At 53.4% G+C, this 23,249-nt stretch overlaps 1 protein-coding gene across 1 annotated transcript; it reads right to left on the reverse strand.

The window, feature by feature from the left end:
- CDAN1 (codanin 1) lies at positions 1–23,076 on the reverse strand. The gene is made up of 27 exons (XM_078878836.1): positions 22,711–23,076; positions 20,908–21,938; positions 19,913–20,182; positions 18,945–19,399; positions 18,683–18,761; positions 18,160–18,280; positions 17,323–17,432; positions 16,712–16,801; positions 16,089–16,164; positions 15,502–15,704; positions 14,796–14,901; positions 13,986–14,129; positions 12,459–12,625; positions 11,552–11,630; positions 10,049–10,126; positions 9,805–9,859; positions 9,369–9,493; positions 8,868–8,971; positions 7,830–7,976; positions 6,149–6,212; positions 5,180–5,258; positions 4,644–4,807; positions 3,871–3,978; positions 3,062–3,125; positions 1,846–2,018; positions 1,506–1,619; positions 1–150 (listed from the first exon to the last, which is right to left on the reverse strand). Exons 1-27 carry the CDS (start codon positions 22,879–22,881, stop codon positions 1–3), a joined length of 4,527 nt encoding a protein of 1,508 aa, XP_078734962.1. The 5' UTR covers positions 22,882–23,076.
- Positions 23,077–23,249: the final 173 nt, after the last annotated feature.

The following is a 23,249-nucleotide window of genomic DNA, read 5'->3' on the forward strand; positions in this document are numbered from 1 at the left end:
TCATCTCAAAGCGGCCTCTTCTTGTTGCTGTGTGGGCTCCGCCGGATTGCACGCAGCATCCACGGCTCTGGGGCTTTTGGCAACAGATTCCTCCTCGCACAGCTCCTTAAACTTGTTGGCCGTTTCCAAAAGACATTCCCTTATTTCCCCCTGAAAAGGAAATAAAATAGAACAAAACTCAGAAACGAGGGCTGGCAGTCTTTCCGGTTGAAAAGTCTTTGTTGTACCTTACAATGTGAATTTTGGTCAACAACATCGAGACTTTCACGCGGACACGGGGAACCTTTTCCTCAGTCGGGTCGAATAGGATTTGCAGAGATATCTTTGGTGGGCCGCACTCGGAATACGCACCTTGGTGTTATCTCATAACGTACGTATCGAGGCTTTTGCGGTGAGGCCGTTGAAGTGATTAGTGAGTGATAGGTTTTTACCCTTTCAACTGGTACAAAAACTGACACCTTTATACAAGGCATCATGTTTGCAATAACCACAACACAAGCAGTCAAAATGCAAACAGAAAGAAAAGAAACTATGATAATTATTTGCACTGTCCTTGAAGTTGATTGGTCCACACCCGAGACAGCTTTTCTTAGGGCCTAGTCTCCATTGGTGTTGGACCAGATGACGCCAAAAGGCGTACCAGTTGAAAGGGTAAAAACCTATCACTATATTTTGCCACTGGTAAAGGAGGTCTCATAGTGATTAGTGATGTCGCAATGAATATAGTTTGCGGACATTTTTCATACCTGTCAACACCTTATCAGTGCCTACCTTATCACAGACCAATTCACACCCTATTGGTCACCCCGTGCCCTTATAAATCTCTAAATACATCCTACAAAGTCCCATCACAAGGGAGAAACACAAACGAATAGACAAACATTGTTTTACTCAATTTCCCTGTACAAGAACACGGGTAAACCGTATGGGTTGACAGGTATGTATTTTGAAGTGGTAGGCATTATTGCTGTGGGGAGTATAACATTAAGTCGTGGGCCAAACGTTCCCCACCTACGCCTGAACAGACATTGAAATGTACGAGTGGCATGACCGTGGCGTCACTTCAGCGTAATAATAATGACTTGCCTGAGCGTAACTTTTAAACGTTATTTTTGCTCATTCGCCAAGCTTCGGACTCATGTGGCAGAGCGCGGGATACAAAGCCTCTACGCGTAGCAAGACCACTGCGCTTAGCTGCAGTGGGGTGTGGCATTGCCGGCATGGGCCCCGGTACGAGGAATGAAATTAGGGTCCATGTTCCTCATTTCCCCTCGTCTTTGGAGCACGGCGCCTGGGCAGGACCTCTCCTCCAGGCCTGTGGGAACCGGTGCAGTCGCACCACTTACACACTTGAGAAAACTACGCCACCAGCCAGCTGTTTAAAAACTTTTTTTGTCCTGTAGATATTAATATTGACCTGTGATACAAAATAAATAAATGTCGTCGGTTTCCAAGCCCTCGATACAACCTCAGCGGGTTCACCCGCTCGTCACGTTGGTCGGTACCTCCGGAGGAAGGTCTTCCAGCAAAGCGTCCCACCTCGCCACCAACGCACTCCCAACGTGCAGCCTCCCCGCCACCAGCTGCCGCGACAAGTGCAGCAGTGCCCAGCAGCAGCGCTGTCGTGTCGGGTGGTGAGGGTGGTGAGCGGTGGGGTGGTGAGTGGTGGGGTGTTAGAGGGGACGAGGGGGTGGTGGTGTAAACAAAACATGCCAATTAGTTACTACTTGAGCGCACTGGTGTGTTAGGAGAGTAAACCCACAACATTCATAATAATCGAGCACGACATTTATCGGAGTCCAAGTTTTGACATAAATAGCTATGAAAGTACAGATGTGAACAAACCTTCTTGTCTGTGGCCGAGCGCAGGTAAGAGACATTTTTGTTGGCCAGGAGGAGGTGGAACGGGGGTTGCATTGAGAACTCGGCCCAGACACCCTGCAGAGCTCCCAGCAGCCTGCGCGTGCTCTCCTCCCAGCAGTCCACGGCGGGGCTCTCGTTCAGCACTCTGTCGAAGGCTGGACACATTCGCGCAGTCACGTTGACATTTACCGTTGTGTTTGCGAAATACTGGGATACCCGTTCTCTTAACAAAACCCGATTGAGGCGGTGACGTCACGGCCAAACGGTAGCACGTTCGCCACTCGTCGTGGGTTCCTGGTTTGAATCCAGCAGGCCGCCCCGGTTATTGCTGCGGTGTTTAATACTACGTACCATCTGCATCACAGTGGACGTTAAAGATCCCCTGACATTCGCAAGAGCAGGCCCGTTGTATTTCGGTGTCACAGTCCGAATAAAAAAACACAACACAAATACAATGAGTGTTCTATAACGCCGCCAGTTTTCATAACGCGAATTGGATACAACGCGATGAATGTATTAGGAAACACATTTTTACTAAGCGGATGCGAATTGAATATAATGCGATCGAGTGAACGGAACTACGTCGCAGCGTGAGTAGGAATCAGCGGTCGTACGGCGGCCTCGGCGTAGCATCGCACGAGGCAGTGGGATGCTGCTGGATACTTCTAGATGCTACCCACGCGCCTCGGTGTTTGTTCGGCCTGCGTAGGCATCTCACGTGTTATCGCGGACTGCGCTTTACCCCCGATATTATTTATTACGTGATTTTTCCATAACGCGGTGTTCTTCAGGAACACTACTACTGGAATAGGCTGCATTAACAAGAGGATATTTTTGTTTTTGTTCAGTGTTGGCATTTTCCTTCCGTGTGGGAGGCCAGAGAAACCACCATGTGTATGGGGGAATAACACTCAAAGCTCCACAACGAAATTTAAAGAAATTTTTTCTTATCAAACAATAAACAAGCTGGTTAAGTAGATGGCATCTGTTTAAATTCAAACGTAAGACAATAGCACTTGCACACCACCATGCAGGATGTATATATGTTGAACTTATTTCGCACTGTACGTAGCCAACCGCGCTAATCGGAGGTGCGGGGGAAGGACAACAAACTAAACACAAAAAGCAGTTCTAAAGAATTGAGTTTTCAATCTAGATATAAAAGTGGCTTCCTAACAACGGGTAATAATGTACTCACCAATAGCAGCGGCAAGTTCCACCGCGTACTGAGCAAACGCCTTCTCTACCGTTGGTGACAAATACTGCAACACAAAAACGTCACAACGTCGTGAGACAGAGTTCCATTCGGCACCGTGCGCACATCGCCTGTGTAAAATACACCGCTGGCGTGGGTGTGCCCACACCGCGCGGGTCGCAGGCGTCACTTGACCCCCGTTGGTCGCGTTGGTCGAGTGCGGTTTGGCGTACGTGAGGAGCGTGGATGTGTGGGAGCATAGAAGTACAGTACAGAACGACTATGATGTTGCTGCACTGCCACCCCCCCCCCCACTCCTGCCACCTCCCCGACTCCGCTTCTGACATCGTAGCCGCCCGGCAAGTGACAACAATTGTTCTTGTTCAAGGTGGTCGCTCAACCCGGCCGAGCATCCGATCTGATGAGATTTGGCACACCGACCAGCGTGGCGAGAGCACGGTCAAACAGTTGTTTGTGTTCCATCGCGTGAATATAAATGTGTCGTTAAACCCGCGACCACGCGACACAGACCAATGAGTAAGGTTTGTCACGTAAACAAAACATGCCAATTAATTACTCGTGCAGCACACCGCGTGTGTGTTGGAGAGTGAACCCACGACAACATTTACAATTCGAGTACCGTGACGTTTCACCGGTAATTTACAACAACAACAACCAGCCTCATCAGGCGACACATTTACGCGATCCAACCCAAAAAAAGCCTCTTATTGTGGATAATATTGGTCGCGAAAGCCCTACTGCTAAAAATTAAGGTGACCAGACGAAATTGCACGCTCAGAACTGCTCCGTACCTTTTTACACTGCAGAGATCCGTGGAGGCGTCTCACGAGCTCCAAGACTGCTCCCTCGGTGACGGCGGCGCCCTCGCAGCTCGGGGCCACCGTCACACACAGAAACTCCTGTCGAGAAGACGAACCCGTCGACCCCAAACCACGCGCGCGTGCACACACGCACGTGAGCGATTCCCAACGCGCACGCGGCCACGCGCATTCAATGACAAGGGCAGTTTCAATAAGTAAAGGGACGATCGAAAATTTCTGTAACCTATGTTGGAACAGGTTTGGCAAAGTGTTTCGGTGAAAAATGGACTGTGACGTGGGTAACTCGTGCGCAAAATAGTTTTATCTCCAGATGTCACGCATCCTTGCACAACTGCACATTGGAAGAGCAGTGAGCTTACTATTCATTGTTTGTCCTGCAAGCGTTCAGAAAAGAGTTACGAATGCATTGAGTAATGAAGCGGGTAATATGACGATATCCGTAGGAATCAGCAAAGATTACACAGTACACCGAGGACAGCACAGCAACACCGTGGTCATCTAAACGAGTCTCGATTCATCCATTGCGTGTGACATCATCGGTACGGCTTGACGTTTTGCTTTGGGAAAAACTTGGGAGCCTCCAAAGCCATGCAAGGGCTGACTCGGCACAGCCTCGGCGGGCCTGGGATTTACAGTGGAAGGAGGCACCCGATACCAAAGCCGTGCCAGGACCGAGGCGGCTCAATTCCCTCCAGCTGTGGAGGTCAAAGCATCGGAGAGGATCAGAGTGAGCGGCGGCTTGCCTTGAGCTGCGTGAGGACAAGCGACGGCATGGGGTTGGCGTGGCTGCAGGCTGCCGGGCACGCGCGGACGCTGGAGCCATCGCGACTTGGCTCGCTGGTCAAGCTGCACGAAGCGGACTTGAGCGGTCCGTCCACTCGGCTCCTCAACGCTTTGCTCAGGAGCTCTGCCAGCCGCGCGACCACACGGGACACCCGCGAGGCAATCGCTAAGACTCACCGCAGCATTGATGATGATGATGATGACGCGTACAAATAATAGTGATGATCAGGAATGCGAATGTTTGATATTCGTGCCATACTTAACGCGCAAGGCTATCACGATGGGGCTATGAGTAACAGACCAGCATCATCCGCCAGGAGGTGGCGATGTTGCTGCGTGGTTTAAATTTCTACCCGAGGGAATCGACCATCATGTGAAAGAAGTAAAATGAATAACTTTTTTTTGTCGTTTATTCCACAATCAAGTAACTGTCCCTGCTCGTGGCTAATTGCTACGCGGCTCAACAAAGAGCTCACTGTGGAGGAGAGCGACTCACTGTCGACGTTGCTGTTGAGCCACTGGGCGGCTTTCTCCTGCGCCAATCGGACAACGATGTCGGCAGCAGTGCTCACCACCTGCAAGCAGAACAACAACAACAACAGCCGCTGCTGCTGCTCTCCGACGTGTTCTCAGGCTGCGGTCACGTGAGCTCCCAGTCACCGACAACCTTGACGAGTGAGGAACTGCTCACGACTAAACCAGCTGCCTGCATCGACATTTTTTACACATTTTATCCGCAGGCGCGGTTAATCCGCGGCCTGGATCATCCCTCCACAGATAATGGAGAGCTAACCATGAGTACAAGAGGTGTGCACAAATAGGCCAGCAACTTCTTTGCCGTACTGCCTCCTACTAGCCACTTCATAGACATGACGGGTGGGTGATTGGTGCACATGATATACCCACGATGATCCACCCCGCCCCCCTCACACCACCCCCGCCAGCACGGCGTTGGATTACAGACGCGCGTGGACGCCTGCCGCTGTCGCAATGTGGTATTTCATCACTCCGGCTCATAAGCGATCCGTCCATCCAGTTGCCTGGCTTTGACCTCCCAAGGCGCCAACGGGTGCAGTTAAACCGCTTCCGGTGTGACCAGGCAGTGCGTGTTGCTGCTTCCGAACATCGATGGGGTCCGTGCTTGGTGGCAGCCCCACTACCGTGTGAACGCGCGGAGCAGGAGGACCAATGGGGCACAATCGCCTTCGGCTGTGAAGCACATCAGGGCGTGCCGGGCAGACTGATTGCCATGCACGTGCTGGAGGAGGAGGAGGCTGCACAGTGGGTACGTGGGCTGACGTCCACTCAAGGAACATTTATTGATTGTATCTATATTTATTTTGTATATGTTTCTGGTCTTTTGACTGCGGGAAGTCGCGGGAAGTCGCGTGAAATGGCATTCGCGAAACAAATCCATGCCGACGGCCAGGACGTGACCTTTTTCGCTCCTGACCTCTCAACTCACCTGGGGGGACAGCTCTTCGGGCAGCAGCAGCCGCATCACCTGGGGTGCCTTGGTCGCGCAGAATCTGTCGCGTAAGGGCGACAAAACAGGGTGGGTCGGACAGGTACGCGCACCTATGTAGCTGCAAGAGCTACGCAATTTTAATGCTCTCCAACCAAGGCTGAAATGTTTTATGCATTAGCTCCATCCGTTTGTTCGTCCGTCTGACTGGCGGTAACGGGAGGGTATGGTAACTTTCACAAAGATGGCCCGATATGAAATAAACTTCATCGTCAAGTTGCGGGCCAGTCAAGCAAATTAAAGGGTAAGCCCAAACTTGGAACCCATGCATATGGGCATTTCTCTTTCTTGTTTCGTTTGCATCTTCCTTTAAGTCGGATGTGGGGAATCAATTCGTTGCTGCGTGCCAAAACATAAATTCGAAGTGCTTGTGAAGCGTGAGCACGCACCTTAGCGTTATCCAACGATAGTGTGGGAAAATCGTGCTCAAGTGTCGACCGAATATTAGCGGACCCTTCACAGGGACGGGAAGGTGTTTTGCGCGGCCAAAAATACTGCCCCCTAGCACCCGATAAGTGCGGCCAAGATGCTCGCAGTGATGGATCGTGTCATTTTGTGGGGCGTATCGAAATGGCGGGCCTCATATGACCGCGGGCCATGAGAAATTAATCTGGGGGTTGTAGGTTCCCCACACCCGCTCTAAGTATCGCGTGCGCTGAAGTGGCCGCGTGGTTCACGGGGCTCATAATGGCCACGTCACACAAGACAATTTGCCTGCTGAGGTCCAATGCGGGTTTCAGCCCCCTGCGCAATTAAACAACCAAAAACTCATTTACACTATGAGATCTCTTTAACCAGTGGCAAAATATAATGGTAGGTTTTTACCCTTTTAACTGGTACAAAACTGACACTTTTATTCAAGGCATCATGTTTGCAATGACCACAACACAAGTAGTCAATAAAGCAAACAAAAAGAAGCAACTCTGATAAGGATAATAATATGCACTGTCCTTGAAGTTGATTGGCCCACACCCGAGACGGCTTTCTTTAGAGCCTAGTCCCCATTGGTGTAGGGCCAGATGACACCAGAAGGCGTACATTGCACTGTTTTTGCACTGTTTTTGAGTTGTACGCCTTCTGGTGTCATCTGGCCCTACACCAATGGGGACTAGGCTCTAAAGAAAGCCGTCTCGGGTGTGGGCCAATCAACTTCAAGGACAGTGCATATTATTATCCTTATCAGAGTTGCTTCTTTTTGTTTGCTTTATTGACTACTTGTGTTGTGGTCATTGCAAACATGATGCCTTGAATAAAGGTGTCAGTTTTGTACCAGTTAAAAGGGTAAAAACCTACCATTAACCAAAAACTCGTAGCATTAACTTTGTTTTTCAATTAATTCCATGTTTTTGATCTTGAATGCTTTTGATTCGGGGTCGCCAGCAGCGAGGTCGTGTCGCAATATTACGGAACACTTGAGCATTAAAAAAAGACCGACAGACAGAGATAGGATATTGGCACTGTATTTCTTGAGAACTGCTCTTCGTGTTTAGTTTGTTATCCTTGCCCCCGCACCTGCGCTTGGCTACATACGGCGCAGAAGAACTTAAACGTACACGCACGCGGCCACGAGCGACACCCGGCGGTGGCGATTGGCGGTGTCGGCAGCGCCCCGTGCACTCACCGCTGCGCAGCGTCGAGCGCCGCGGCGGTGCCCTGTCCGGACAGCTGCGTGCACACGTCCTGCAGCGTCAGGTCGGCGGGGACGCCGCCCGCCAGCGCCGACACGCGAGCCTCCCCCTCCTCCACCAGGCCCGCGAGCAGCGTCGCTCTGCGGCACACGCAGAGTGACGCCTCGTGCTCGCTCACTCACTCGCCATCGCTCTCTCCCCTCTCTCTATCGAATTGACAAAAATTAGAAACGCACACCGAGTATGTATGTACGTTGCGCTTCTTTCGCACCGTGCGTAGCCAACCGTGCTAACCGGAGGTGTGGGGGAAGACAACAAACATAGTACACACATACGCGCTCATGTATCGCACATTTTTTTTATCAATGCACTGCTGGACGTAAGGCCTGTCCACGCCGCGCGCGACGTGGGGGTTATTTGACCGTACTTCACCACGCTCGTCAGCGCAGCTTGGTGAAGGCGGGGAGCAGCATCCCGCTGGGACATCCCTTCAGTGGCCTATGGCAAGCTGTCTGTGCACGGTGGTCGCCCGTCTATCCACTATGCAAGCTCAACCCCGCTTAGCTCCCGAGATCCGATGACATTGGGTATTCTCCGGGTGCTTTGCTTACAGGCGCCTGATTTGCTCGCACGCACATTCGGTCAGAAATATTCCTCGTATAGCCTTAACGGACTATTGGGGTAAGTGCTGTTAGCGAGTAGCACCTATGAAGGCCGGAACGGCACTAGAGGGGGTGGCTGGCCAGCACCACGCCCGGCTGCTTTTATCTCCCTAGTGGCGATGTTTACACATCGCACCAGGTACTCAATTGAGGCTGAGTCAACCTAGGGGAGGCCCAGGACCGGTTCAAATAATTGTCACTGGTGTTGTCCTTGAGCGGGAATCAAACTCGGGTCGCCGGGTTCGTAGCGCAGTGCGCGAACCGCACCGCTACCACGCACAAACACGCACAAACACGCACAATTCAACACACGTGGGTTCAGTTCTACTTCGGGGTTCACTTCTGTCGCTCTGTCGAATCGCCTCTCACCGGATGTGCTTGACGCAGTTGGAGCAGGTCCGCTCGGCCACAAACTCCACCGTGCGCTTCAGGGAAGCCGGGAGATTGTGGAAAAACGCCTGCTCCAGCTCCGTCTGCAACGGGGCAATCACTCGCACGCTCATTCGCTCGTTCGGTGTTTAAAGACAAAGGGTCCCCCCCCGCCGTGTAGCCTTTAAGAGACTTTTGACGTCAGGTGCTCTTAGCGAGCACCCCTCCGGCATACGGAGGGGGTGGTTGGCCATTATCACGGGCTCCCCAATGCTGTTTTTTTGACACACCGCCCAGGGTAGTAGGGGAGGCCCCATACCCGGATCACATAGCTTCGTCACCGTTGTTGGCTGGGAGTGCGAAAAACGAACTCGGGCCGCCGGGTTCGTAGCGTGGCGCGCGACCCGCTGCACTGCCGCACCCGAGCGTTCGCACACACACACACATAGACACAGACCGGCCCCTCACCGAACACAGCCGCTAATGCTGCGCTCGTCGTACCTGCGTCTGTCGCTGGGAAAGCCCGACCGACGGCTCCATGGCGGTGGGGTTAATCTTGCGGATGAACCCGCCATTCCTCCCGGTGCCACCCCCGAGTGACGTTGCCAGAAGCCTGCGCAGTTCCCCTGCAGCAACGCGACAAACCCTCGTTGCCATCATCGTTACCCAGCCACTCATCACCCGCATCACCCAGCCACTCATCACCCAGCCACTCATCACCCATCACCCAGCCACTCATCACCCTGTTGGCATGTAACGATTAATTCCCTCCCCTTCCAGATTAGAGGAAATGTTACAATGTGATGTTTTATTATAATTAAGTTTTTGCTGTACGGACGACATACAGAGATTGTGAGAAAGGGGTGGTGGTGGTGGCTACTTGACAAGGTATGTGCAGCTGTGGCTGAAGCCTTGTGTTTGGCGGAAGAGACGTTACCAATGTAGGGGCAGCAAGTGAAGAGCAGCTGCTGGTCGACGAGTGGCAGCGTGTCCTGGGACAGACGAGAGGCAGAGACGCATGCAACGTTGTAGACCCGATGGACACAACGGCGTTCTGATGGAAAAGCAAGTATTTCTAGGGTACCCCACCCCTGAATGTGCACGGTATATCAAGAAGGCACTGCATGATGTAACAGTTGCAAGCTTGTGGATGGTGGTAGACGCAGTGTCATGGTACCCACCAGGCCTCCTCCGCTTGGGTCTTCCAACACCCTCTGCGGCAACTCGGCAAAGAATACTTCATCAGGAAACGACGGGACCTTGGTAGAGCAAGTGCATGTTAGGCAGAGCGACACTGGCGAGTGGGCCTGTGGCATTCGAGTTGCCACGATTCGGAGCCGCGATCAAGCAACAAATTTCTCTCTTTTTAAAACGATACGAGGATGGTGACCGTCTCTAGTGCCTGCAGGGAGTCCAGTTAACTAATTACGTCTAGTTTAACACGTAGGCTTTCGCGACAAATAGCCATAATATTGGTTTTGTTTGGTTAAATGTTGTGGATTTGCTCTCCAACACACCGGTGTGCTGTACTAGTAACGAATTGGCACGTTGTGTTTACGTGACAAACCTTATTAATTGGCTGTGTCGGGTGGTGGTGGGTTTAACGACACATTTATATTTACGCGATCTAACCCAAAAAAACGATATGGATAATTACGTACAACATATATTAATCATGTGTCCCAATTATCACGCACACAATTCAATGCGTGTATCGCAGGTGTGTAAGAATCTAATTTGTGAAAACCACACCTGATGATGATTGCTTGTGTTGCGATCGAAACATCGTGAGAATTTTATTGTTTTATATTTTTATTATTTTATTTAATTGTTTCCCTTCTACATGACTTTACCGAAAGAACCAGGAATATGAATCCCTGCAGTCACGAAAGCTTTAAATCAAAATCGAATTTTAATTGAGGTGGGGCCGTGGCTCAGAGGTTGGCAGGCGGCTGCCCATGATTAAAGCAGGCTCTCAAGTAGAGTTGATGGTCCCAGCTCGCTCACAAATGACTGGGCGCCGTGGTGGCGAGATGTTAACCACCTCGCCTGGTATGCAGGAGGTCGTGGGTTCGATCCTTACCTCTGACACCTGCTGTATATTTGGAGTTTGCATGTTCTCGCTGTGGTCGTGTTAATTTTTTTCCAGGTCCTCCGGTTTTCCCTTCCACATTTGGAATCAGCATGCGTTTAGAGTATTCTGGGCAGCTGCTAGAAATGTCCACGTGATGCTAAGCCGCCACTCTGTTGAGCTATCATTCGTGGCCAGGAAGCTTCTGAATGAGGTACATAGCTCAGTGGGCCTTACCTGGTAAAATAATAGTAATATAGAGAGGTTTTACCCTTTCTGGCAATACAACAGGTGTTAGGATGTTCAGACGCCAAATAGATACCTAGATCAGCTGACCCCGAGCTACGAATACTGTATCTGGTGTAGGCCAATCAGTTTAAAAAACGATGCAGATATTACCAGAGTATTTTTGTTTGCATGTTCACCACAAGTACGTGTGGTTAATGCAGACTTGATTCCTTGCAAAAAGGGATCTATTTGGTGTTTGAACATCTTACACCTACTATTTTATTGGCAAAAAGGGTAAAAAGCTATTTAAATTTTTCATACTTTGATACTGGCAACAAAAGGTCCCGTGATAAAAAATACTTAACGGTGTTTATAGTCTTTGTACCTGGAACAACCATCCCAGCAGCAGTAGCAGCAACATGCGGTTAAGGCCACAGGCCTCGCTGGGCTCCAGCACAAGAGACCTAGAGAAGCAGCCAAGACGACAACGCTCGTCAGCATTGCCATCCCATTCGAGCGAGACAATTACATTGCAGACTTCTCACCCACAGGAAAGCTACAAATCTGCCTGTCGCCTGATGAAGCTAGTTGTAATTACTGGCGAAAAGTCGTAATCAGATTGTAAAGTTGTGGCTTGGCTCTCCAACACACTGGTTAGTGCTGTACGAGTGACGAATTGGCACATTCTGTTTACGTGACAACCCTTACGAATTGGCTGTGTCGGGTGGTGGCGGGTTTAACGACACATTTATATATTTACACTATCTAACCCAAAACACCTGTATTGTGGAACGACTGTTAGATCGCCATCACCGTAAGCACGTACCGATGCTACTTGCTGTTTGTATCACAACCTATGTAGCCACGACTCTAACATCTGAAAACGTCGCAGGGCGCCCATGAAATCATAGAGCCGAACAGCTTCTCGGGTTTTTCCTGCTGAAATAAATAAAAGCTATCAATCATATCTCTCTATTTAAAACCGGACAAGGAAGAAAAGGCACGCTTGTGCATGGATTCTGTGACGCATTCTGACATGCGTTTGCCTTCAGATTCATTACATTTTTAATTACCCATAATAACAGTCGTGCCGACACCTGGCACTCAGAAAACGGTGTACGTCCATCCCTGGGCCGCGATGAGACCACGGGGCTAAGCGGCTCTGCTGGGAGCTTGCGCATCAGCCTTCCGCAGAGCGGGGAGGCCTAGTCAGGCGCTTTTCGCACGGGTTTTTGCCTTCCAGGTTTTGGGAAACCCTTCGGAGCGGCGGCTGCGTGCCAGCGGCGACGTGCCTGTAAATGTGCAGCATGGAGCGAAAGACTCGCGCGTAGCACTCCATTCGCGCCGCCCCGCGGTCCGTCATGCCGAGGAACTCGATGACCCACGGCAGCGTCAGCACGAGCCGCCGGGCCCCGCGCGCTTCTCCCAACGCCGAGTCGACGTCCAGCACCTGGGCGCTCTGCGCACACGAGACAAAGACCCCCCCCCCCGCCCCGTGTGATGCACGCAGGCTGTTGGGGCAAACGCCGCGAGCGAGCACCTATTGTAAGGCGTCTACGGCACGTGAGGAGGTGGTGTGACCGGCAGCGCCCCCGACCGCCTTTGTCTCCCTAATGTTGATGTTTACACACTGCTCCAGGTACTCAGTGAAGCTGAGTCGACCTAAGGGAGGCCAGGGGACTGGTTCAGATGTTCGGCACTGGTGTTGATGGTCGTGAGCGCACCAGGTCTTAATTTAGAGTGAATACTAAGGGGGGGGGGGGGGGGCTGTGAACTGTTCAAGATCGTTGCCACTCATCTGAATAGAGATGCAGACCAAGATCAAATGTAGTAACGTCATTAGCGACTGCAGTGCACCGAGGGAGACCAAACACGGCGATTGTCTACACTGTCCGTGCATGTTAAAAACATGAACCCAGTCGACCCAATTGGCCGAGCTGACAGGTGGGTGGGGAAACGCACGGCCGTCACACGACGTCTCGCAACGCAGAGTGGACTAAACGAACGACAAAATTCAATTCACAGACGGACACAGTGACGAGACCAGAGGTCGGCAACCTGCGGCTCCGGAGCCGCATACAGGGGCTCTTTGGCTGCCCCCCCTCGGGGCTCTTTGGCTGCCCCCCTTGTGGCTCTTTGGCTGCCCCCCCTGTGGCTCTTTGGCTGCCCCCCCTGTGGCTCTTTGGCTGCCCCCCTTGTGGCTCTTTGGCTGCCCCCCCTGTGGCTCTTTGGCTGCCCCCCCTGTGGCTCTTTGGCTGCCCCCCCTGTGGCTCTTTGGCTGCCCCCCCTCGGGGCTCTTTGGCTGTTCCCTTGTGGCTCTTTGGCTGCCCCCCCTGTGGCTCTTTGGCTGCCCCCCCTCGGGGATCTTTGGCTGCCCCCTTGCGAGCAGCCTTTAAAAAAAGAAAAACTTTCAATCTTAAAACGTAATTTTATGCAATATTATTGATTAAATATGGCAGGGAATGGGTCACTATGGAATATTTTGGTGAAGACAAAATGTACAACAGTCAAACTGCGTTGTTAAATAATAACTAAGGGGGGACACAAACTAAATAGACTCAGTTTATTCCATCGCCTGCGTTGTTTATTTATTGAAGTCAGAATGTGTGCCGTCGTCATCTGCTGTGTACACGCTGCTGTGTTTGTGTACAAGTCGCTCTCTCTGCGTGCGATGCCGCTGCTCTCCAATTAATTTGGTCAAAGACAAAAACAAAGTGGCTCCACTTCTTCTCCGAAAGGCTGCCGACCCCCGAACCAGACTGAGATCCCCGACCAAGATACGGTTAGCGACTAAACGAACGCAGGCCGTCCGCCCACACCTGCAGGCGCAGATCCAGCGCGGGCTCCTGGGGGCGCGTGGGCGTCGCGTCGTGCGTCCGGTACGGCAGGAACGCGATGAGGCCCAGGAACTTGGCGAGCAGTCGCGCCGTGAGCAGCACCGACTTGAAGTGCTCCCTCCACTCCTGCGCAACGCCGTTTGGGTTTCACTCGCCGCGCACGCATCCAGTTCTTCTTCGTTCGATCGCTACGCGTTTAGATCCTCGTCATTTAAAAATAAAACCGGCCCGGTTGCTTGGCGCAGGGGTCGTGATGTTATTCCCCGCAGTGCATTGCGGCTCTTGAAACACTGAGTTATATTTTTATACCAAATAAAAAAAAATGGCTCTTCTTGTTATTTTGGTTGCCGACCACTGGCTTAGCGGTAGAGTGAGCGGTCGGCAATCGGAAGGTCGCGAGTTTAAAATCCTGGTTGGGCATTGACTCAGCCCATCATCCCTCCGGAGTCGATAAATTGAATACCACTATGGGGAAGTCAAGAGTGGTTTTCCTGCTCCAGCAATGTGCAATTTCTACCACTGCTTCAGGGCTGTAAACGGGAACCACCAAACCAGACAGGCCACATCGAAGCAAATAGGCAATTCTCGAATACAATAAACAATTACCTCAACTAGTGAACAATCGCGAAATTCAACTGCCCTTCGATTGACTTTAGGGTCATCGACGCTGCAGACCGCATGTTTGTACGCGTTTAGCACGAGCGTTCGGGGCACGTTATCAGTGGTGAAGTTGTACACACAGACGCACACACGGACATACACGCGTAAATCGATAGCATCCGGGGGCAGCACCTGTTCACAGGTGTCCCAGTCCCCATCAGGAGCGAGGATGCACTCTCCATTCAGCTCCATGATCTGATGCCTCAAGCCATCCATCAGGTGCTGGCACAGCGCAAAACTGCCAACACAGAAGCTTAACGTCGTCATCAGCATCATCGGCAAACAGCGGCTCAGGCAATTAACATCGAAACGTCTAGGCGAGCTGAGCAACGGATTCAAAGCAAGGAAGAGCCAATTGTTGACCTCATCTCAACTGCTTTAAACAAGGCACTAACCAGCACGGTAATATTCGTTTATCCAACGAAGCCTCGCCGAGTCTCAAAGCTCTTTCAGGAGGCTCCTGCTTTGGAAAGTTAGGCTACTTCCTTATAAATCAGCATTTTGCAATTGGGAGGGGAAAAATAGAAAGAGTACCCGGAGAAGGCTCATCGCACACGGCTGGCACTCGACGGAACACGAGCGGCACACCGAGTTGACTTTGGCCGCCGCCGCCATTCCCTGGCCACGCCGCGGCCCTGGGGGACAGTCGTGTGAGCGACGCCGAGGTCGTCGCGCGGTCCAAGAGGAACTCTTGACGGAGCTAACGACTTCGGCGGTTATCGCTGCGTTGTACTTCCTGTGCCGTCCCATCGCCGGACGGACTGACGGACAGACTTTTGGTCGCGTGTACAATTCGGGAAAAGACACTGGGCAGGCCAACGCCGCGTCGCTCCCTCACCTGTCGGCCACCAGGATGAAGTCTCGGAAAAACGCTTGGTACGCCGGGAAGGCGGGCGGCGGGCAGGGCCCGCCCTGGGCCTGCGGGGCGGTGAGGCGCTGCTGCAGGCGCTGCAGCTTGCTGGGGTCGTTGCCTCCGAGCGCGCTCAGCAGCGGGGAGGCCACGTTGCTGCTGGGCACCCTCTCGTAGGGGTCCTTGCACATCTACACTCGGGAGGTGGGGGGGGCAGGTGTTGTTATAAAAAAATATTTAATTAAATCGCCACCCCCCCCCCCCACCCATGCCCCCCCCTCCTACATCAACCATAACAATTTGGAAGAACAGCATTAAATGAAAATGTACCGTATGTTGACAATCTGCGGTGAGTTGCAGTGAGGTGATTATGTGCTCAGGTGTGGTGAGCTGCAGTGAAGTGGAGCGAGGTGTGGTCAGCTGTGGTAAGGGGCGGTGAGCTGCCACAAGCTGTGGCCGGGTGCGGTGAGGTGCGGCGATCTGTGGTGAGGAACGGTGAGCTGTGGTAAGGAGCGGTGAGCTGTGGCCAGGCAAGGTGAGGTGGGTGCGGTGAGCTGTAGTGAGGAGTCACTCACTCGAATGAGCTGAGCTTGAAAGAGCCGAGCGAAATGACTGTGGTTGTGCTCCGATGACAGCTGCACCATCATTGCCCTTCGCACGTTCCACATACATCAGAACGCGATTGTCAAGACTCATTCGTGTTTCCCCGCATATCACAGGGACTGAGGGGGGACCCCAAGAAAGTCAGAATTTTCTTAGGAAATCAATTCAATTGACACTCCCGAAGCTCATTAGATGAACAGCGTGCAAAGCAATGCCCGGACGTGTTAGCTACATCTTGGCACTGCGTAGTAACGTCTCGCGCCAACCAGTCCCAGCTTAGTAGTCTTCTCCACCGTGAATATCTACGAGATCCCTTGAAGTGACCCTGGTCCACACAGGAGAGGGAAGCGCTTTCCCACGCACGGCTCGGTCACTTCCCGTCACGGAGAGAGGGCCCTCGCATCGACACAAGCGACTGAGCGTGCTGCAATTGGAAACACAGCGTGTGTTGCCAAGTCCAAAATATTCAGCTCTGGCGCGCGATTGAGTGCGGGCCAAGTGACGTGTAAATGTTGTTTCCAGGATGTTTCGACGCAGTCGGCCTCAAGTGGCCGCGCGCCGTGCGGAATGCGGCCACGCGGAGTATTTGCCGCACCTGATTTTGTTGCCCAGGACTCGTTCGAACTCCCAGCCCGGCGAGTCGCGCCCATCCTCCCACTCACGGATCAGCGCGTAGAAGACGTCCCTTCGGGTTACGAAAGAAACGCAAAACGCACAGAACAGGAGCACGTCACACGGTGGCGCAACACGCGTCTTGATGGAAAGCGGAGCTAGCGAACCGCCCCGGTTTGGCCAAGACAGGTGCGAGTGTTTTAGAAAGACCGTCCCCTGGTGTCGCGCATTCTCTTTTGCGAAAATATGATAACAAGAAAAAAATTCCGCACGGAATTTTCTGGACTCGCGATCGGCTCGCGACGAGGATGAAGGCCCGAGCCGTCCGAGCATCGGGCAGGGTCCGTCAGAATAGGCGGCACGAAGACGAGACCACTCGGCAAACCGGAGGACCTGGAGGAAACCCCATGATGGACACCGGCAGGAAATACCAACTCCGCACAGTCTGGAGTCGAACCCAGGCCCTTCTTACTGCGAGGCACGAGTACGGCGCAGCCCCGCCCCTCATGCCTCCCGGAGGAGGACGAGTCGGGGCAGGGGAGGAAGAGGTGCGTGAGCAACGAGAGGGAAGATATGTTGGTCATGGAGCCACACCTCTGCTTTTTAAAGTTTTGGAAGGAGCGATTGCTGGGGAAGTTTGCTCGGTTGTCCGTCTTGGGTTGGAAGGGAACCGAGAGAATGGTGGAGGTGGGAGTGGTGATGACCTGTAGAAAGAAAGCAAAACACAACGTTAAAAACTGAACACTTTGTGGAGGTGGCCCAGGCGGTTCGTAATGGCTGTGTCAGAGCAATGGACCAGCACGGCTGAGATCCAGTGTTCAAATCTGAGTTTCTGCCACTCACGGATAAGCCGGGTTCTCAAAAGAAGTAAGATGGGAGGGGTCTTCCTGGTCACCAATGACTGCACAAAAACACATGTTTACTTTTCACGGCAAACTGCAGCTCTGACAACTGAAAGTTATCGCCAGACGATGAACACCTCTAAAGCAAGTAAAAACTTGTACTACCACCATCACCGCCCAGTGTGGGTAACGGGCTATTTAATGGACGTTAGTTCTGTGACGTCAACGTGTCGAAAAGAGTTTAAAATTTCGGTTTGCCATGCTACGAGCACTCTTTGCAGGGTATGTGCAAGGTGTGCCCCCTATTGTTGATAAAACAAAAAGGCCTAATAATTGAGTGCTTCAGAGCTCGTTCTGTAACGGCGTCTTCCACAGCTGCTTTCAAACGCACGGTCGGTGCAGCGCGCCCAACGTGACGCCATCGGTACAGTAATTTCACCGTAAGTATCTATGAACGGATCACTTTGTAATATAATTTGGTAAAGGAAAAAATTCACTCAAGATGCTGTACGCGGGCTGTGCGCGCGCAGGCTGTTTGCAGGCGGTGGGGAGTGCAGACGCTGTTGCTGGCTTGGCTGCGTTGTCTCACCCGGGCGGTGCTGACGCCGTAGGCCGCTCGCAGCTGCTCCAGCAAGGAGGGGGAGAAGGTGGCCACGCGCTCGTGCTCCAGAAGGGAGCGCAGCGTGCTCCGGTCCAGGCACCCCAGCAACCTGGGTACAACGCACAACCCCCACCCGCGCGCTGTGGCAACTCTCAGCGTGAGACGCGGCCCGAGCAAGTGAACGAAATTTATCAAAATGTTTTAATTTCGCGCTGATTACGTAATTGCTTTACAACGTTGCATTTGTTCCCAGCGGGGTATTTGACGGTAATTCCAGCGCCAGGCGCACAAGGAAGCAGCACGGCCGTAGGACTGAGTAGCTCTCTGCTGGGAAGGGCGTGTCCCTTTCGGCAGGGTCCCGCCTCCGGGCGGCACGTTTGGATGACTTGGTACCTCGACTCACGTTTGCAAATGTTGACAACGCCGACAGATGCTGGACCAGAAACTTGAAATGCATCATTGACGCTTGAAATGTGCGCTGACTGCGGAATGCCTAAATCCACAAACTCACCCCATGAGCTTTTCCAGGACCTTGACAGCGAAGTAGACGCAATTATGAACGCTTTGGAAGTAGGCTGCTTTGAGAGGTTCTGAAATCGAGAAAGCGCGCACGTTTAAAATTCTGTGCACTGCAATTTTAGGAAGGGTATGTGAAAAACAGGAGATCTGAATCAGTTCTTCATCTCTCCGTATGACACGGATAAGACAACCGAGAAGGACATTGCAAAGTTAATTTTAAATAAAATTAAAACAAGAGTCAAAGCGAATCTGACCATCACTGCCGCCACTTGGCTCCGGACGGTCGTTGTCGACGACGACGACAAGGGCCTCCTCTTTGGCGACGTCCGCCGTTCCGCACGGCACCGTGAGCAGCTGCAAGGTGAAGTAAACCTCCAGCAGCACGTTCGGCACCAGATTACGACGCAGGCACACGGAGTAGAGCTCGGCAAAGACGTCCAACTGATGCTGGTGCGACACCCGGTCGGGCCGTGGGGTCCCCGGCGACTCGTCAGCCACGGTTTGGCTGGCCGGGCCCGCTGGCGAATCGAGCAGCAGCTGTGTGGCGATCGCTGGCGACGTCGCGGGGGGAGTCGCGGGAGACGTCGCGTCTGGTGTGGCCACCTCCAGGCCGCCCCGCTGGGCCGCGTGAAACACCGGGGTCGTGCAGCAAGCGGACGAGTCGTTCGCTGATTCGCTCGTGGTGGAGTCTGGGCTCACTTGCTTGGCCCTGTGGAAAGGCAGGGAGCCAAAGTCAAGGAGCAGTGAGAATCAGGAATTTAGAAGGCAGAAAGTGGCCGGGTGGTTGAAAGGTCAGCGTGATGTGCTTTAATATTACATGAATTGTTGAGCACTTAAAACATTTATATTGCATTCAAAATTTTTATTTTATAAAACGAGCAAACTGCATGTCTTTTGGACCTGAATGTTCATTCCTATGTCCCTCCCAGGCAATCAGCAAAACATTTATCTTATAAATGTGCTTTATGTCCCAGTTCATCTCGCTTTGTCGGTTTCTCTCTTCCTCGGTCCCCTCTTGTACCTCTCCCTCCACTGTAGCTCATCCCTCCCCCCATCTCTCTCCCTGTTCCTCTCTCTCCCCGCTCACCACCTTCATAAGTCATCAACAATCCATTATATATTAAAAAAATAAATCATCAGGAGTGCATGCATAAGTGCATTCAACCTTAATTGGAAAGTATGAAAAATTAAAAAGCCCCAGAGATAACATAGTTTCGCTCACCGATTCTGTCTCGGCATCGCGCTGTGCTGGTGGTGGCTTTGGGCGCTACTGCCAGGCTGGGCGTGCCGGCCCGCCAGCTGGCTCTGCGAGGTCGGGCTGCACCACGGCATCGTGTGGCGGTCGCGCGGCGTGGCCGGTACCGCACCCCATCCGGGCGGCGGGGGCGGGGGCGGCTGGCTGAGCGGCGTGGAGGTGAAGCACTCGTTGGGCTGCGAGCGGTGGTGCGCCACGCTCACTGGCGTCGGCTTTATACGGCGCGAGGGCCGCGAGCTGCTCACCACGGACGCAACAACGATGACGGCAAACGATCGGTGAAATTTACCAGGAATTAAAAGCATGTGTACGCAGGGATTCTGGTAATGCTTTCCAACGTGCCGTTCGTCCCTGGGGAGTATTTAATTGGCGATAATAATGATCTCTGCAATAAGATGATACCACATGAGGTGTGACGTCGGGAGATGTCACGCATAATGACATTATCAGGGGGAAGGGGAGGCGCCTGAATGAGTGTGAAATCATTGTCTTACCCGAAAATAATTCTTCAGTGTGTTTTAATTGCCAATTTACTTGGCTTTACACGGTGTATTTCCCTTAAAACTTCACACACAATTCCAATTATTGTACTATTGGCAGCATGTCAGTGCAACACTGTGACAACTGCATGCGGAAGGAAACATCGCAGAACTTATCACTTTAACATCCTTCCATCCACGCATTAGGGGCACAATTTCCAACAGTCTCTGCTAGAGACAGAATGTCCATCACAGGGCAAGGTGATTTTGTAATTGTTGGAATTAAGTGAAATTTGTTTTCATTGCAATGTTTCTTTTGCGACGCAGGAAAGGGTGACAGGCTCGAGGTGTCTTTGAGTACATCGGTTAATCGCGGATAGCCAAAACCGAGAATCGAACCCTGGATTTTAACAGTGCCAGCTCAGCCCTCCGACGCCTGGGCCATCCAGCCAGCTTGCGACAGACCTACGACTACCGACGTACTTGCCAGAGCTTGCGGCGCCGCCCATGGACGGGAACTCCTCCAGGCTGCACAGGTTGGGAGGCACCATCACGTCTCCATCGGCGACGCAACCGCTAGCGTCTGGGCTCCTCGCAGCAGATGCACAATCCACCTCTCCACCACCGGAGGACTGCCCGCCACCCACCGCCCTCCGTGATGAGGGCTCCAAGCTCGTGCCACCCTGTCTATGTTTACTATTTTTCCGGCCATGCGGAGGATGCTGCTGCTGCTGCGCCTGGTCCGGGTGCCTGCTCATTCTCGGACCTCTCTCTCCGTCTCCCGACAGAGAGGCGTCCGCTCTTTGGCACGGGGACGACTGAAAGCATCTTCCCAGCGCCCCTGCCGCCGACCCATTCTCTCTGGCTTTCCCGCAGGCGGGGCTGCTCTGCTTGACCCTGCGTGCGGCGTGTCTGTCCGACCCGTGGACTATAAAGTCGGAGAGGGAGGCCTTTTGCGCGGAGCGCGGCGCGCGCTCGCCCGCCGAGTTAGTGGGACCGGCGCAGAGCGGCGGACCGTCCGCCCTGGTCCCCGGCGCGACGTCTCCGCCGCGGCCCCCCCTTTCCAGTGGCGGGCTTCCCGGCCAGCGCGCGACGTCATCCTCGAAGCCGCGGGCGGGCATCGCCGGGCAGCCGCCGCCGAAGGGGGAGTTTTCCGCGAGCAGTTCGAACGCGCCGTTGAGCGACTGGCGGGCTCCCCGCTGCGGGTGCTCCAGGCTCGACGGCGGGGCGAAGGATCCCGCGGTCGACTCCGGCGCGGCTCGGCACGGCGCGCGACTCTGCGCCGCCTCCCGCGAGCCCCGCGGCCCGAGAGAGCCGCTGTCCGACGGGGTGCGCTGGCCGGGCCAGTGCGCCGGCGCGCTCGGCGTCTTGCGAGGCGAAGGTTGGCTCCAGCCGACGGCGCCGCTCGCTTGCTCCCGCAGGAAGTTCAGCAGGAAGGGGATGAATTCTCGCCAGGCGGCTTCTCCGAGGGCCTCCAACGCAGGCAGCGCGGACGAGGAACCGTGATCGCATTCCTGCCCCACCGAACACCGACCGCAGCCGGCACAGCGATGCTGATAGTACGTAGTGTGATTCATTACATTTTTAAAAAACTGCAAATAAATAAATAAAGATAGATTTGGAAAATCGATAGGATGGTTAAAAGTGTATACGTCCCATGTCGTCTCAGCCGAGTCATCTACGAATATACAAAAAATTACCGCGGAGCACAATATCGCGGTGGTGAGATGAAAACATTTACGCGTGTACCTCTCTCAGGAAACAACAGTGCGCTACCAAGCTTGTGTCAAGATAACAGAACTTTGAGGTCTCTTCATAGACCTCATACACACTCTGCCTGTGGGTCTCGTTGTGAATCTGTGCGTCTGTATGTCCCAGTGGCCCTACAGGAGGCTACTTGACCCTTTATAAATAATTTCAAGCCTGTACCCACCGCCCCCCTTAAAGAGTTCAGAACGGCTGATGTGCGCATCTGGTATATGATGCGTGCATTGTACCTGAGGCTTGCGTCTAAAGTGCCCGTATGTAGTGTCGATGTCAATGATCGTTGTAAAGTGTCTGCATGAAGTGTGCACGATTAGGAAGACTCTCGGGGTTCAGGGGTCAGCAGGGGGGAGGGGAAGTCAGCGGGGGTGGGGGGGGGTCAACGGAGGGAGGGGGGTCAGTGGGCGGAGCAACGAGAGCGGGGAGGGAGTGGTTTGTCGCGCGCGTTTTTGGGCGGGAAACTGAAGGCGCGCGCCACGCGCCCGCCACGCGCGCAATCCGCACGCCAATGTCCGCGCGCACCTGCCCTGAGGCGTCGTCGTCGTCGGGATGTCCGCGGTGGGGGAGTGGTGGCGATGGTGGCGGCGTCGCGAGCCACAGCGCGAGCATCGCGCGCGCCGCGGCATCTCCCCTCAGGGCGCTCTTCAACAGCAGCAGCGGCGGCGGTGGCGGCGCGGAGGAGGAGGCGGCCATGGCGGACTAGCGGGGGGCGCGCGCTCGATCCTCATTCAAGGGCCCGGGGCGACTCGCTTCTGTCTTCGTCCCGGAGGCGGGAAGACGGCAGTCGCCGCTCTAACGTCGCAAAGCGGCGAGCGCCATCGAGGTCGCTTTGTCTCCTCGTTCGAGGGGCGGCAGGAACAGCGAGTTGCTGCGTGACGTCATCGAGCAATTGTGGACAGCGGCGTGCGTGACGTCATCGAGCGAAATATTTTTAAGGGCCGTCTATAAATGACGTCACGCACCGAGGGGGGGGGTCAGACATTTGTGACGATGTGTGACGAGGGAGGGGGGTTGGGAAATATGACGTCACATCAAAATGCGCAACTTTACTCGGTTCTTGG

Source organism: Lampetra fluviatilis, chromosome 52 (genome assembly GCF_964198595.1).
Source record: "Lampetra fluviatilis chromosome 52, kcLamFluv1.1, whole genome shotgun sequence".
NCBI classification, from domain to species: domain Eukaryota; kingdom Metazoa; phylum Chordata; class Hyperoartia; order Petromyzontiformes; family Petromyzontidae; genus Lampetra; species Lampetra fluviatilis.

What these genes read in the sequence shown, in the direction of transcription:
- CDAN1 (XM_078878836.1), bottom strand. Translation starts at nt 22,881, where the DNA reads ATGGCCGCCTCCTCCTCCGCGCCGCCACCGCCGCCGCTGCTGCTGTTG. An exon ending in GTCCTGGAAAAGCTCATGGG is followed by an intron (nt 18,281 to 18,682) that starts GTGAGTTTGTGG and finishes CGTTGTACCCAG; the next exon opens with GTTGCTGGGGTGCCTGGACC. An exon ending in TGGAAGACCTTCCTCCGGAG is followed by an intron (nt 151 to 1,505) that starts GTACCGACCAAC and finishes TTTCCTTTTCAG; the next exon opens with GGGGAAATAAGGGAATGTCT.